This window comes from Gymnoscopelus microlampas, assembly GCF_963454915.1.
Source record: "Gymnoscopelus microlampas genome assembly, chromosome: 14".
Classification (NCBI taxonomy): Eukaryota; Metazoa; Chordata; class Actinopteri; order Myctophiformes; family Myctophidae; genus Gymnoscopelus; species Gymnoscopelus microlampas.
In genome coordinates this window covers 24871093-24888362 of record NC_139951.1, presented here as the reverse complement: position 1 = coordinate 24888362, position 17270 = coordinate 24871093, and the positions used below count along the sequence as shown (strand labels likewise).

At 38.4% G+C, this 17270-nt stretch overlaps 3 protein-coding genes across 3 annotated transcripts; all 3 read left to right on the top strand.

The window, feature by feature from the left end:
* The first annotated feature begins 568 nt into the window (after positions 1–568).
* LOC311059777 (parvalbumin beta 2-like) lies at positions 569–4712 on the top strand. Its single transcript, XM_084077825.1, has 5 exons — positions 569–670; positions 1460–1537; positions 2702–2834; positions 3840–3949; positions 4444–4712. The coding sequence occupies exons 2-5, from the start codon at positions 1477–1479 to the stop codon at positions 4467–4469; spliced, it is 330 nt and encodes a 109-aa protein (XP_083933951.1). The 5' UTR covers positions 569–670; positions 1460–1476; the 3' UTR covers positions 4470–4712.
* A 2835-nt stretch (positions 4713–7547) lies between these two features.
* Positions 7548–10109, top strand: LOC311059776 (parvalbumin beta-like). Its single transcript, XM_084077824.1, has 5 exons — positions 7548–7641; positions 8180–8246; positions 8710–8842; positions 9240–9349; positions 9696–10109. Exons 2-5 carry the CDS (start codon positions 8186–8188, stop codon positions 9719–9721), a joined length of 330 nt encoding a protein of 109 aa, XP_083933950.1. The 5' UTR covers positions 7548–7641; positions 8180–8185; the 3' UTR covers positions 9722–10109.
* A 2521-nt stretch (positions 10110–12630) lies between these two features.
* Positions 12631–16737, top strand: pvalb9 (parvalbumin 9). The gene is made up of 5 exons (XM_084077826.1): positions 12631–12831; positions 13541–13608; positions 14359–14491; positions 15549–15658; positions 16411–16737. The coding sequence occupies exons 2-5, from the start codon at positions 13548–13550 to the stop codon at positions 16434–16436; spliced, it is 330 nt and encodes a 109-aa protein (XP_083933952.1). The 5' UTR covers positions 12631–12831; positions 13541–13547; the 3' UTR covers positions 16437–16737.
* Positions 16738–17270: the final 533 nt, after the last annotated feature.

Genomic DNA, 17270 nt, shown 5'->3' with positions numbered 1-17270 from the left:
TTATTTTGAATTGCATCCATCCAGTCTCTTGATAGATGAATGTCTGCAGGTCTATTAAAAAGAAGAAGAAGAAAGGTTGTAATTAAAATAATTATCCCAAAAATGGCCCAAAACCTTTAACAACAAAAACTCCCCAAAAATACAAAATTAAATATTATTATTATGTATTCTTTTTATTCTATTTTAAAATAGAAATATTAGATATATAAATAAATATAATAATGATAATAATAAATCATAATGACCAAGGGGAGGCCTACATTGACCATTGACTGGAATTGGGTTGACTTGCTACCAGCTCCCCATCAACGCGTGCCCCCTAGGTGCCACATACCGCAATTAGTCGAATTGGATTACACAGGAAACGCATGGCAAACAATTTACGGTTCAAACGTGCAGCCAATGGGCAGCATGCATCATATTTAGTATGCATAAAATATGCCCCTCTTGCTGTTCACATATGGAGTGTGTCCCTCGGTGGGAGCGATCCGAGCGGTAAAAATAGCACAATCCGACAACTAGACACATTTTTGTCCTAAACCAACCCTATATGGTGTAAGTGACACCTCGAAGGGGCCACAGCCTTAGGACTATAAATTAGGGAGGTGAAGGCCCTCTTGCTTCATCCTGCTCTCAAGTTGAGGTGTATTCTGCTCCGGTCGACAGCAAGGTGAGTCTCTCTCCTCTCAGCTCTGGATGGAAGTAAAAGGATCGCTCACTTTATGCATTGATTCTGATTCATCTCGACATTGCGAGGACTTTTCTCTTTTCACTGAAACGGAATATACTCTTATAGAAGAAACTTGCATTGGAATTACAACTTGTGTTTTTTTGCTTTGATTTTTTTGCTATACGCTGAAACTCCGCAGGCCTAAAACTGGAGGGAATTCCCAATGGATTGATTGGAAGGCCTCCTTATTTCATTATTTTAATTTATTTCATTATTTACCTTTACTGAGGTTCGGGGCCATTAATGTGTAGGCCTGGCGTACACTGCATGTGCATTGTGATTTGTGATGAGAGGGCCGAGCTGCGCCGAATGACATGTGCCTCCAGGGCAATATGCTTAAGAATATATTAATTCATTTGTGACATTATAAATTGATGGGGGGGGGGTCGAGTTATCTTGGTGTCAAACACCTTGGATGGGGTAAAAAAAAGAAGCTTGTTAAACATCTTGTCTCCCATGATAGACTGATAAAACACGAACCAGAAACATTTATGAGCTATTAATAATAATAATAATAATAATAATAACAATAATAACAATAATAATATGAATACATCTGTGATTGATTGAATGCAACATTAGCCGAAATGAAGGGAAGCTAGCTTTGTTTGAATGTTTAATATAGTAGCCTATTAATAGGTCTGCATTCTCTTCTTCTTTCGCCTATAAGGCAGAGATGATCACTAATTTTGAATACATAAATGTTAATGTTCTTTTTTTCCTCCATAGAACAAAAATCATCAGAAATGGCATTCGCTGGTATTGTGGAAGCAGCTGATATTGCTGCAGCACTCGCTGGATGCGCAGGTAAGTCTATAGAAGACACACCTATCAGTGGTGGAATGGAATGTAGCCTACTAACAGAGATGGAAGAGGTAGCCTACTCACATGTTTTACATAGTATCAATACTGCAACTTAGGTATACACTTACAAGTAGAAGTCCTGTATTAAAATGTAGTCTACTTGAGTAAAAGTAGAAAAGTATCTCATCAAAATATACTTAAAGTACCAAAAGTCAAAGTAGCCTACTCATTGTGCAGACTGTCCCATTTCACAAGTTCAAAGTGTATTTAAAATCTTTTTAAAATAGCAGATCTACAAGCTCACATTGTGTCAATGCGGCTATTTTCAAACGGCCGAAATATTTGTAGGGCTGAAGTGGTTAGTGTGTTTTATAATATCAAAACCTACAAAGTAACTAAAGTTTACATATAATTGTAGTGGAGTAAAAGTGCAACATTTTCCTCTGAGATGTTGTGGTGTAGAAGTAAAAGTATTGAAAATTGGAAATACTGAAGAAAGTAAAAATACCACCAAATTGTAATTAAGTAAAGTCCTTCAGTACATGTACTTAGTTATTTTACACCACTGGCTACTAAGTTGTATTTACTCAAGTAAGCCACATAGGCCTAGCTAATTAAAAAATAGAAGCATTTGTACTTTAGGCTGCTTGTGTAGCCTACTTTTGGTACTTAAATATATTTTGATGCTATTATTTTTGTAGGCCATGTACGTTTTTTTAAATACAGGACGTTTACTTGTGTGGCTATTTTTATACTGTGGTAGGCGGCCTACTTTTAGGAAAGTAGCCTAAAAGATCTGAGTAGCCTACTTCTTCCACCAATAGCCCTAATCTATCTCATTATTCTTATTCTTATTATTATTCTTATAAATGATATCATTATTCATTCACTGGTTAATGACTGACTCGTTTGGAAAATTATTATTTATGTATTAGATACATAAATAAGCACATTTTTCATGGCTTTTATAACCATTGCTATGATCCATTCCGGTGTTTGTCCATAATTCTAGCTAAAACAAATGCAGCATTATGCAGCTTCAATGGCAATGCTTGGAATTTGAAGTTAGCAGTAAAAATTCACTGAGGAAATGCACGCTTTTCCACTTTCTCTCATGCTGCGTGAAACTTATTCCCTCTCCATGTGTTCTCTCTCTTTCTCTAACAGCTGCTGATACCTTTGACTACAAGTCATTCTTCGCCAAGGTTGGTCTGCACACAAAGTCTGATGAAATCATCGAAAAGGCCTTCTATGCTATTGACCAGGACAAGAGTGGCTTCATTGAGGAGGATGAGCTGAAGTAAGCATTACAAACTTCATTATTTCGTTGTTCATTTTAAACTTCATGAATAGCCTATAGTTGAATTTCTCTTTGAATATTGGCTACCTTTTACTCCATTACATTCTTTATTTAAAAATGCTTGGAGTTTCTAATATCAATGTATAGCATATGCTATGTACTGCAGTAGTTCATTAGCGCTCCTAGCGCAGCGCCCTGATTCTCTGCTTTATTCTCACTGGAAAAACACTGCACCAGACTAGAAAGGCTCAATTTATGTTTATGGCTACATGGTATAGTTTGTTATTATTGCCACCATTTTTTTGGGGTCTAATTCATTCTAATTCATTCAAGTCTTCAACCCCCAGTCAAGGTTTTTATATATAACCAGTGGTGAAAGCACTGTAACTAATTGCAAGTACTCTCATTACTGTTACTGAGTAGCGTTTTCATGTATTAATAATAATTAATACATTTTGAGTACACTGAAATTCATTGAAATTCTAATGTTGCTATAGATTTTTGATCAGTTGTTCTAAAACATCTTTTGAAAGGCAAGAATGACAGCGTAGCCTACAGTCATGCTGAGGAGGAAACAAAGAATAGTAATTGTTCCCCCTTAAATCCATGAGAAAGCTTTCTTATGAGGAAAAGATATGTTACTGTTGCTTATACCGTAGCAGTAAATAGCAACATTTGTACTTTTACTTGAGAAGATTTTACAAGTAATCTAATTGAAGCATATTTAAGTAAAGTAGCAGTACTTCTACTTGAGTAGGATATTCTAGTACCTTTTCTGGTGGTAGTGTTTTGTTTGCTACACGAGACACGCAGCGTTCCACTGGTAAATTTTCACCCCCTAGATTCACGAGCCAAGTACCCAAATGGCTACTTTGCTTTACTTTTACACCATTACACCACTGCTTCCTATATACACAGTTACACAACATCATCTGTCTTGGTACATGTTGATGAAGAAGATCTGCACTTGCTTCCTGTTAACCTTTGTGGCGTGTTTGTCCATAGACTGTTCCTGCAGGCATTCGATGCTAAGGCCAGGCTCCTCACAGAAGCTGAGACCAAGGCCTTCCTGGCAGCCGGAGACACCGATGGCGATGGTGCCTTTGGAGTTGAAGGTAACCAATTACAAGTCCTTGATTTATTATTATATTTTTTTTATTTGCATCAACTGAAGTTTTCTTGATGGTACAGTGCTAGAGCACAGAGTATAAGTCTGTCACTCTCCAGTGACCTGTAACCAGAGCTTTGCAGACAAGTTGTATTTTCAAATGGCATTTTTAGACATCAGGTTCAGTTAAAGTAAACCAGTAAACAATCAAAACAAACTGGCAGCCTAAGTATAAGGCATTACATATTAACAAGGGGGCATTTAACAAGTCTGACCACTACAATTGTGGTCCCTACTGGTGATCAAATGTAATAGCAGTCCTTTGTATGAAGGAATTTTTAGATTTAGCAAATTTAGCAATTTGTACAAAGATAGATGTTTTGATATGGATTGATATGGATATGGATGAACAATATGAATGGACATAACCTCAGAATTTTTGCCTAACCATAGCTAGCTAAAACTGAGCTCTAAACTATCATGTCTTATTTATCTCCACAGAGTTCACCCTCCTCGTCAAGGGTTAATTGCATTCTATGGAACCACTGCTGAGAATGCCATCACTATGCCTGTCCGTATCTTTTTTATATTCATTTTATTTATGAATGTCACAGCCCTGTACTGTAACCCCCCTATGACCCAAAAGCGTGTTTACACTCCATGTTTTTTTTAAATATGTTTTGTTCTTGCATTCAGAGAAACTAGTACTACCACTCATTTGCACTTTTCTGAAAGTGGAATAAACTCACATTTTGGGTTAAAAGAAAAAAGCAATGTCTTGTGTTCAATATTGGTTTCCGGGGGGGGGGGAGTTGTTTCATGTCTATATGTGCATATCTGGAGCGGGATTCTTTGGATCCAAACATGCCAGCCTCCATACCATAGCTTACTTTACACCTATTATACATCTTTGACGATGTGATTGAAAGTGAAAGAGGATATGCTTTGGCATAGCCCAGTGGTACAGGCTGCTAGATAAATGGTCAGCATTGGCAGAGACAGGTGCTTCAGTGAGAACAGCACTAGAGGCGACTTGCTTTCTGGATGTGCTTCAAAAGCTGTGATTTGAGCACAACTTGCAACTGCATAGTCTGAGGCAATACAGTATGTTCCACAGGAATGGAGCCAGCACTGGGATAGGGTTACTTTAGTCCCCAATTACATGGCTTTTTGTCAGCGAGGCACATTGATTTGCAATGTTCTCTCTCAGATTGTGAGCTATAATGCTAGGTAAGGGACACATGGAATATGTTTCACTTCTTTCTTCATAGCAGTGAAAACAGAAAAAAAGAAAAAAGAAAAAAAAAACATTTGAAGTTTTATTCTGAAAAGTGCTCATCCTAAAAATCTCACCCCACATTATGTGCTTAGTGAAAACATTTTATCTTAATATCAAACAAGTGCCATTGCAAGGTGTTTTAACTATGAAAATGGGGAAGAATAGAGAATTTAGCCCCAAGGAGTTCTTATAAAATGTACATTTGAAGCACACCTCAATGACGACGGAAGCTTTCTGTCTGGAGATACACTACAGCTTTACTTTATATTTTTCAACCCAAGTCTGAGACAGTACATTTGTAATATAACCCTGATATTTAATAAGGGCAGGAATAGTGACTGTATCCATAACCCAGTCATTCAGGGTGAGGGACCTTATTTGACCACCCAGAACGCTATAGGCTGATTTGTAAGGCCTTGAAAAAGTGTCTTTAAAAAAAAAAAAAAAAAAGGTAGGCCTATACAAGAATGCATAATTCATAAAACTAGCTGGTATAGAATAAGTCCTTCTCAAACATTTGTATGTCAAGGCCAGATATAAGAGAAGATTTTTGTTGTTATAGAATAGATTTATTATATAATTCTACACCTGTCTATACTGTACAGTAAGTACGGAGTTAACAGTGGAGAGAGTGAAGCCTATTATCTAAATAGGGATTTTTATACATTATCTCACTGGGATAACTTCTAATGAGCTATAAGCCTTTCTTTGTAAATGTAGATGACTACTGTAATTCCTCAGTACAAACGGTTGTGTGTTATAGCCTAGATACTTCTCTTTCATTGGGCCTACACAAGATCTAAAGGGCTTGAGTGACAACAGCCTATGCAAATATAAACTTTCCTAAAATAGCATCATAAATACTTCCAAAGCCTTAACGAGAAATAGCCTACATGAGTGTAAGAGAGGAAGACTATAACCTAGCTGGAAGTCTTCAACTGGATGAAAGTGCACAGATTTTTGCACTGTACACCCGACAATACCATGTTTTTAAAAAGTGCCATAGTGGGTTCAAATTGGATCATAGTTTGATTCAGTTGTAATATATTTGGCGGAGTTTTGACAGTTCCGATGTTTGGACTCAATCTTAGATTCCCGAACCATTTACAGTGTCACCCGTACTACAGCAATTTCAAGCCTATTGTTTTTAGGTTACACACAGCCTATGTCCTTCTGAAATCAAATCTGACATGTTTTGAAATTCTGTTGTTCTTTCTTCCACATTTTAACATTATTATATTGATATTTCTTACTTTTAAGTATAAAACAATATGCCATATATTGCCTACAATAATATAATAGGCAGTCTATTCACTGTGACTGAGTTATCCTTTTTGAACCACAGTGCCAAATTCTATAAATTAATTTTGCACTGTGCACCTGACAAAACCATGTTTTAAAAAAGTGCCATAGAGTGTTCAAATTGGATCATGGTTTGATTCAGTTGTAATATATTTGGCGGAATTTGGACAGTTCCAATGTTTTGACTCAATCTTAGATTCCCAAACCATTTACAGTGTCACGCATGCTACAGCAATTTTAAGCCTATTGCTTTTAGGTTACACACAGCCTTTGTCCTTCTGAAATGAAATCTGACATTTTGTGAAATTCTATGGTTCTTTATTCCACATTTGATTGATTATTATATCAATATTTATTATTTTTTAAGTATAAAACAATAGGCTACATATATTGCCTATAACAATATATTAGGCAGTCTATTCACTGTGACTTGAGTTATCCTTTTCCAATCATCGAGCCAAATCATCTGGTAATGTGAGTAACATTGCAGACATTTTACGCATGCCAATGTGCATGCCAATATGAAAGTTAATTCTCACCAAACTATTCTGTTCAGAGAGAGCATATGCATCATTAATCAGTCCTAATTGGAGAAATACAATAGTTGTATATTATGCTGTATAAGTTACACAATAACAATTCAGATTCTTAAACGCTTAATAGGCTTAAATTAAATGCTTATCCTTGATTGATAATAAAACTAGTAGGCTACTCATCTAATCACCTAAATGTGATTGAATTCAGGAAATAGAGTACAGTACCTCTCTTTTCCGTCCATGATGCTGTGTGCTATTTAATATGGTCCAGATATCCATGATCAGAGCATAGCATATATCACCCAAATCAGCACCGTATATTATTAGCCCGACGCAATATCAACTTCTTTTGCATAGGCCCATGCGTACCATTTAAGCGTCTTCATTTATGTACATATAAATAGAACAGCTCTGACCACTGGCCACATTTTCACCCACTCCGATGCGTGTCTATTACATATGCCTCATATTTCGGGTGAGAGAAGGTATATAAGCTTGTGAGGATATCCAGGGGAGTTTACTGCAGTTGCCAGCTTCATCTGAGCGAATCCACTTTTTAATCTTAGTGCTCAAAAACTTGAGGTGAGTTCCACAGAAAAGAAGCAAATCTTTCAGCAAGTCTGCAACTGAACTCAATGAGCTTCCTGCACTTTGCACTGGAACAGGAAAAGGACTACAGGGGATAATCCTAAACAACAAAAAAACAAGTTTATCTTTGGACTAACCAAGGAATTAAATGGATGAATATCCCTACCAAACCTTAAACAGAACTGCAAAGGATCTTTAATCTTTTGGCTTGGAGGTCCTGATTTGGGAAAAGTGGACTACCTTTTCTGATCCTTTGAATCAAACTTTTTTTTGTGTGTGATTAACTCAAAAGAATACTGGCATAGGGGATACAATATACATTGTATGGCTTTATGAAGAGATTCAAACTTATAATACCCTGTCATTTACTAGCTGTACTGCAATAGATTTAAGATGTCTGGTATAATGCTTAGTATAATGCTTAATAATGCTTCAACAGCTGAGTGCAATACACTCTGGTGTACACTATGATGCCTCCTTCTCATGTCTTTGAGCTTAAATGATGATTTATCTACTTCTTTCCTACCCTCAGATAAAAATGGCACTCGCCGCTGTTCTCGTAGAAGCTGACATCACTGCAGCCCTTGCAGCCTGCAAAGGTAAGACCACCCACATAGATAGATACTGTAGTGTAGATGGAGCTCAGAAATACGCATGTGCATTACTTCAGTCATGCTATAGGCTAGTCAGAATTCAATGGCATTTGTAGGATTACATACCGTACTGTAAGGAGACTGAAGTGACAGCCATTGTGGCACTCCTTCAAAATGCCAGGCTTTATAATATCCCAATAAAAACAGTGACACTGTCATACGACGGAGCATGAATAAGCATACTGGTAACTTCTAATGTTAACACACTAGGAGACCTTAATGTAAACACACTGTAGGCCTAGATAGATATCATGTCAAGAATAATATTCATGCATGTTTTATATATTCACGAGATTTGAAGATGAATTCCCCTCTCTCTCTGACTCTGTCTCCCTTTCTGTCTCTCTGTGTGTGTGTGTGTGTCTCTCTTACTTTCTCTCTCTATCTCTCTGTCTCTCTCTTTCCTCAGCTCCCGATACCTTCAAGCACAAGGAGTTCTTTGCCAAGATCGGCATGGCAGCCAAGTCCGCAGAGGATGTGAAGAAGGCCTTCCACATCATTGACCAGGACCAGAGCGGCTTCATTGAGGAGGAGGAGCTGAAGTACGCAAAACTCTCTTAGACTGCCTCAGATGCACATACAGTACAGGAGAACAGTTCTCTTCAATGGCACCCAGATCATATTTCTCTGTTTGGGCCACAGTTAATCTAGCGTGATGTCCATGCCTGGAGGAATCTGAAAAACTCAGCCCTTGCGGTTCAAAGGAGTAACTCTATATGCCAACATTTTCCTTGAGTCTCATGTTAAAGGCTGACATAGAATAGAATTGAATAGAGTGTATCTTTCATGTCATGAAACTTCATGACCTGCCAGAGCAGACAGCGGTCTATACTGATTGTCTCAATACATTAAGGGGAAAAATAACAATAAACACAAAGGAGAAAAAAGGGGTCTATCATGTGACGTTGCATAATATTTATTTTTGGTCGTTCTCTCTAGACTCTTCCTGCAGAACTTCTCTGCAGGCGCCAGGGCTCTGACTGACGCTGAGACCAAGACGTTCTTGGCGGCCGGAGACGCTGATGGTGATGGCATGATCGGAGAAGATGGTGAGATTTTAATTCTATTAAAAACAGGGGCTGTAACAGGGATCAGGGATAATTTCGAGGTCTAGGACTTGATGGTAAACTGTGTCTGGAAAAATAGCTATCATTAAGATTTATTTGAATACTTTCTTTTTAATACAAGACTGAAAGATCTGACAAGGCAGGAGATGGATAATACTAAACTTCATATACCAAACCAATGCAATAACCATTATTGTCTACAGTAAAAACTAAACTGTGAGAACTGGCATGTGATTTGAAAGAACATCCAGTATTTACACAGTTGCTTAACTTGAGCAGTTTAGAAATAAAGCTTGAAATAATCTTTTATCTCGCTTTCTTCTCACAGAGTTTGCTCTAATGATCAAGGGCTAAATGACACGCAGTGACCAACACCTTACCTACCTACTTCGAAGGAACAAGATGTCACATCCCCCTTCTTCTCTCTCTTTGACTCACTCACACACCCATCCCATACTTTTATACACACATAGATGATCTTTAAACCTTGACTGCCAGCAACCCTCCGTCTGTCCTTCTCTCACTGTCACTCTCTCTGTCTGATCATGTCTCTGTCCATGGTGAATGTACCTGACTGTAATGTGTGGCTGACATTTCTCTCTCCTCTGTCATAGTGCTATTGTGTTAGCTTTGTTCTACTGTCTGTGGTCATGATGATGATGATGATGATGATTATGATGATGCACTGTGATGGAAAACAGACAGACGATGAGAGCGGAATAAAGATTATTTTTCAATAAGACACATGATGTGACCTTTGTCCTCAGAGGTGAGACATGAAATCTTTCATAAGGTTTCAGCAATGATGATGTGGTGGTGATGATGATGATGATGATGATTAGTCATGCATTGCCTTAATGCACCACTCAGATAATGGTTATTATTCACATATCCACCTACCCACTGGCTTTCATTTTTACGTCTGAATTAATGGAATTCGTTTTACACTTATACTCACAATATACAGATGTTTGCCAGGAGTCTTCGGTACACTGACACAAAGTACAAGTTGTACAAGTTGTACTAGTACTACTAGTACTACTAATACCTCAGACTTTGTATTCCCAAGTCTGAGGTCTGGAGCACATTTCTCTCCATCTTTGCTCTTCCACTACAGTGTCTTTAATCTCCAGTGTTCACGCCAAAAAGTAATATACAAGTTAATCATTGCTTTATTTTATTTGTATTTAATTACCATGGGTAATAAACGTCTAGTTTTCTAGTGAAATAATCAATATTTGATGTCACATGACTGGTGTTGCTACTGCATTGGCATAAAAGAACCACAAGGTGGCGTCCATGACCTAATAACTAGAACAGTGCAAGACAAACCAGAGTTGGAAACCACTATTGCAATCACTCTAGTCTAGCCTTCGAAAATAGCCAATCTACAAGCTCACAACACGTTGCATTGTAGATCTTTCAAAAGATTTTTATTCATTTTGAAAACTTCAGTACTTTTACCTTTTGGTACTTTAAGTACACTTTAATGCCAATACTTTTGCACTTTTACTCAAGTAGATTTTGAATAAAAACTTCTACTTCTAACAGACTATTTTCACATTGTGGTATCGATACTTTTACTTAAGTAAAAAATGTTGAGTAGCCTACTTCTTCCACCACTGCATGTCATGATGCTGCAATGGTGTGTTTGGTAAAGGGTTAGTGTGGTGATCTGGGCAACCGACAGCTGCTCATGATACGCTTTCTCTGCGGAGATGACTGGGGCATATATGTGGTCAGAGACTCAGAGGGAAGTGGATACGAGGGTAAAGCACCAAGTTGGTCTGGTACAGTGGTTATCAACCACAGGATTTGTGTGTGTGTGTGTGTGTGTGTGTGTGTGTGTGTGTGTGTGTGTGTGTGTGTGTGTGTGTGTGTGTGTGTGTGTGTGTGTGTGTGTGTGTGTGTGTGTGTGTGTGTGTGTGTGTGTGTGTGTGTGTGTGTGTGTGCAAAGCTGATGAGAAAGACACAGTCAATTATTGTCTTGTGGAAGTTATCTTTAATTTAGTCAGAACATTTTAGTCAGAACATTCTTAAAAGGTAACATATTCGTTTATGTAACATTATAGTTTACTGACAAAGGTAAGAGCTGGCCTGCAAGAGAAAGAAAGGCCTTGTATACTGTGTATTTGAGGCAGTGTATGCTTTGGGTAATTGACTCCTAGACAATTAAAGATTAATGGGCAAAAGAATAAGATAATCTGAACCCTCATTTTTGTTGATTGGTTGGTTTGATTTTCATGACACCTCTCTCTCTCTCTCTCTCTCTCTCTCTCTCTCTCTCTCTCTCTCTCTCTCTCTCTCTCTCTCTCTCTCTCTCTCTCTCTCTCTCTCTCTTCCTTTCTTCAATTTAGATGAGAAAATGCTGGGTTTGATGGCATCAGGTAATGAACAGGAAACCATATGAGTACAGTAGCCCCTATTCTTCCCAAATTGATAATTTAAAAACTCTCAAAACAAAAAGAACAAATTACAGATTATCCAGGAAATATCTGCAAACTCTTTAATTCCACCCTTTTCAGATACATTGTAGGCCTATCTTACAATAATAATAATAATACATTTTATTTGTAATGCACTTTTCATTCACAAGGAATCTCAGAGTGCTACATAGTAAAACATCATCAATCATATAAGTAAAAAAAAAAAAAAGCAGTTACAAAGGCTTAAGTTAGCAATTGTGGAGCTAAGCTTGAACAGATTCCGTTTGATTTGTTTAAAAAGAGGATATCATCTCATCTGCCAGCTGGCCCATGTTCTCATTTGAATTGAGAAGATTATTCATTGGATCATGTAATGGTTATGTTGATCTGCTTGACGTATGTAGAGCTGTCAGTACAGCCGCCTACACCTGGTCAACTTCCTAGCCTATACATCATGCAAATGTATCTGCCAATAAAAGTGTTTCTGGCTCTGATTCTGAATTCAATTTGAGACTGTATCTTTCATATCACCTGTATATGAATAAATTGGCCAGCAAAAACAGACAGACAGACAGACAGACAGACAGACAGACAGACAGACAGACAGACAGACAGACAGACAGACAGACAAATCAAGAACGATCAAATTAATACATCATTAGATTATTAATTCTTAGCATTGAATTAAAAGCATGTGTTATATGAGAGAGGGGAGAGGGAGGAGGGAGCCATAAAACATGAGCTATACCATTCAGCAGCCTATAGACTGGATACACAGGGGCGGTGCAGGTGACACAACCACCCATAAACGCAGGCGGAGTGTATACGTATAAATAGTAAAGGTTAATTGGGCAGGTAAGGAATTCGAGAGGGAGCTCAGAATTTGATACGCGGACAAGTAACTTAAGCATCGCTCTTTGTGCGCGCATCCACTCTAGAGACTGCAGCGTATATATAAGTCCTTGCCGACTATCAGCGGTCACCATAAAGCCTTATCTTACAACTGGACCTGTTGGACGAGGACAGAACCTGAGAGCGGTGAGTGAAAGACTAACTTTTGCATGTGCCGTGCGTAACGGATAGGGAAGGATGACAGGTCACCTTGGTCTTATGGTGCCTGATAGAGAGGAATGGAAGTCCACTTTCTTATTAGAATATCTATTGGCTGCTTTGAGTAGGCTAAATACAAATAACATTGTCATCAAATACATTCTAGAGAAGTGTCTCTTGTCTTGTGTCTTAATGGTTGTTTCTGTGGGATAATTTAAGATATAGAATAGAGCAGAGCAGAAGCAGATGGGAATTATGAACTTTTTAAAAAAAAAATCAAAATGCGAGATAAACTAAATTTTATGGACTGCCTTTTACAACTTTGGTCAATTGATGGAATTCTATTGTCATTACATTTCTAATTGGACAGTTTAGACTATAGAGGATCATCGAATTACCTGGGTCAGATCAGGGTGGATCAAATGCCTAAATCCAATGAAATGTTGGCAAGGTTTTAGTGCACATCATAGAAACTAATAGATATGATGATGATGATGATGATGATGATGAAGACTATGATGATGATGATGATGATGATGATGATGAAGACTATAATGATGAAGACTATGATGATGATGATGAACCCAGTGACCTGCACATGGCCAGACGCGTTTTGAAAGAGAGAAAGAGACAGAGAAGAATTGAGAGGGAGAGGGGAGAGTGAATAATTTACAATGCTCTTCTTTTTACCCTACAGGATTAATATGTCATTCACTTCTATCCTCGCGGCTGATGCCATTGACAATGCCATCAAGGACTGCTCAGGTAGGTTAGACAACAGGTGCTAACTTCTGTAATGTGTAAGAGAACACATGAATGAAAGACAGAAAGATAGCAAGAGTCAGAACATTGTAACATTATGAACACCCACCCACACACACACACACACACACACACACACACACACACACACACACACACACACACACACACACACACACACACACACACACACACACACACACACACACACACACACACACACACACACACACACACATTTTATTATTATTATGTTTTCAATAATTCGTAAGCTTCTTTACTCATCTTAATTCTCATCAAGGCAAAAAAGTAACACAATTCTTAAACAAAACTCTTCTTCGTATTTGCCTTTTAGTGATGTGTTTGATCCAAATCTGTGAGGTGCAGAAGGATGTGGTGGTCGCAGTGTGTATCTGTCATTCTTGTGGGTTTGTCCAGTGTCGCGATAACTTAGCCATGATTTGAAAAATGTTTTTAGTGGAGTTGTGTGTCTGCCAGTGTGTAAAGACAGAAACAGGGAGAGGGGAAACACATCACCCTCCTGGACAGCAGCCTTGTAGCCAATAGTCGATGTACAAGCTCACAACGCGTTGTATGACATGCATATAAGCATTACACAGCAAAGTCCTCAGTGGTAATTTTCCTGTGTGTGTGTGTGTGTGTGTGTGTGTGTGTGTGTGTGTGTGTGTGTGTGTGTGTGTGTGTGTGTGTGTGTGTGTGTGTGCGTGTGCGTGTGTGTGTGTGTGTGTCCAGCTCCAGAGTCGTTCAACCACAAAAAGTTTTTCCAGCTGTGTGGCCTGGCCTCGAAGACACCCGAGGAGGTTAAAAGCATCTTCCGTATGATCGATGATGATGACAGTGGATATTTAGAGGTGGAGGAGATGAAGTACGTATACAGTTGTACTATATTATCTATCTTTGTGATATGGTCCAATTCTTTTTGGACCATATGACAAGTGACAACCTTGACAATGAATTGAGAAAAACAATAATATGTGCATGCAGGTAATAAGAAATACCTTGCTATCACTGAGACAAAATAAGCCAAAAGACCTGCCTATTTCTGATACATTTTCTGTGATTTGAATTGATTCTTGTCCTGGATGACATAATTTGTCAACTTCCAACTGATGTGTGGTCTGCAGGCATGTACTGTACAGACGCAATTCTAAAATTAACTTATAGGGTTAGGGTTAGGGCATTTGTAAGGCTTTTAAAGTGCTCTGAGTGTGTGTGTGTGTGTGTGTGTGTGTGTGTGTGTGTGTGTGTGTGTGTGTGTGTGTGTGTGTGTGTGTGTGTGTGTGTGTGTGTGTGTGTGTGTGTGTGTGTGTGTGTGTGTGTGTGTGTGTGTGTGTGTGTGTGTGTGTGTGTGTGTGTGTGTGTGTGTGTTTGTTTGTTTGTTTGTTTGTGTGTTTGTGTTTGAATGATAGAGATTTAATACAAAGTCCACTGTTTGTATTAATGGATGGTGCCATTAAGCTGTAAACATACTAATCCACAGTTGTATAATTTTATGACGAGGGTTTAGGACCTATGGGATGCCACATACTCATGAATGTGTTATTTGGGGGGAGACGGTACCACTTCTGATGCATGTGTGTGTGTGTGTGTGTGTGTGTGTGTGTGTGTGTGTGTGTGTGTGTGTGTGTGTGTGTGTGTGTGTGTGTGTGTGTGTGTGTGTGTGTGTGTGTGTGTGTGTGTGTGTGTGTGTGTGTGTGTGTGTGTGTGTGTGTGTGTGTGTGTGTGTGTGTGTGTGTGTGTTGAGGGGGGTGCAGAGTAAAATCCCAAATGTAAATTTAACTGACTAGGGTGCACAGTGGAACCAATTGAGCCCGTAACACTTTTTTTTCCTACGGGATTTTACAGGATCTAGCTATACTGTATATACTATAGGCTCTGTCTACTTCTATTCATATTAATTTTACACACCTGCTTCCATCCAGAGGCTTCCTGCAGCGGTTCTCCCCTGGGGCTCGGGAGCTGTCTGATGCAGAGGCCAAGGCCTTCATCACAGCGGCTGATGATGATGGTGATGGCAAGATCGGAGCAGAGGGTCAGTTCTGAATATGAACTCCTGATTGGCTGTGATGAGGACAGGGTGTCACATAATGCAAGCTATGATGCGCTTCCGACAGTAACTGATAAGACCTGGTTGTCATTCCAATAGTTGAAAATAATAACAACTGCTCTTTTAAATTCGTTGTCATGTTATGTAAAGAGCTACTATTTATATTTTGAATCCTAATAGGACTTTTGTTTTAAAACTCACATTACCATAAGTATAAATATATATATATTATTACTGTATGAAGTTTTTGTTGAGTTTAATACTATATTTCAAAGACTCTGTGATATTTTAACTGAAAAGTCCCATTGGTAATGGGACAAACACGTCTGTCTCTTTATAATAATCCTCTCCCAGCAGCAGGTCTCCTTCCATCTTTAGCATACAGCATTGTGTGACCTTGTTGCATATCGGCTAAAAATGTAATCTGGCCGGTAAAAACATGTATGACTCCTAATACCATGGCCTGGTAGTATTGTATTTGAACTTTAGCCACGGACACCTCAGTGTCATCAGGGCAATCCTTATAAAGAAAATCCACATTATGTCAGCATCTCTTGTTGCAAAATGGCTGGTTAATCTAGGATTTTTGGAAACCGGATGTCAATCGTATTTAAAATACATTCAATGACATCATCTGCTTAATCTCACTGTGAAATGACAAAGGGTTTAACAGATCTTTTGTGTTTTTTGTGCAATAAATTATCTCTGAACTAACCCAAAACTGTTTCTCACTCTAGAATTCAAGACGTTGGTCCTGTCCTGAGATGTCTGCAGAGGAAGAGAGCACAAGTGTTCAGGTCTTCTATCCTCTCCTCCCTTCATCTCTTGTTCAGGAGTCCTCAGGTCCCGACATACATTCCCTTTCATTTACTACCGAAACTCTGTGCACTTGAACTGTTTCTAAATGTCCTTTTCCTGATTAAAAAACAAACACTTTTTATTTGCCTTTTGTTCGTGAGTGTACTGTATCTGTACTGTATCGTGAGTGTTGCTTCTCTTGCTATGCACACACCACTGCACAACTGATGATGAATGAGATGACTAAATAAACATGTATGAACTTACTCGGTTGCTTTCTGTTCTGTTTTTTATTTATTTCTTACGTACTACATGGTTGAAAAACAGCTAGCCAGTCAGAGATTCATATACAGTCTCAATGCACACTCTAAAGGTTTTCACAGCTGCACACTAATGAATGCCTCCATTGTAAATGAGAGTAGGATTTAATTTATAAGTTTGTTGTCCATTCTAGGCGGTCAAGTCTAAAACAAGAGTCAATATAGCCCTCCTTTGGGCCAATCTTATTTACTAGGCTACTTCTTAGTTACTTACTGTAGACTTACTTGAAACAAGGATGCCATCTTTGTATGTACGTCACCGTATAAAGTATGGATAAACGTCATTTTTCAGTTTACAAGACATATAGTGCTGTCAAACAGGTCAACTAAGAAGAAAGGGGATATGTACAAGATGCAAGTATTAGAGACATTTCTGTTATTTATTGATAGTGTCCTTGTGAAGATGTTGAGGCAAACTATATCAAATGGTACGTGGTTCAAAGTCAACTTCGCAGTGAAATGATAGGGGACAGAGGGTG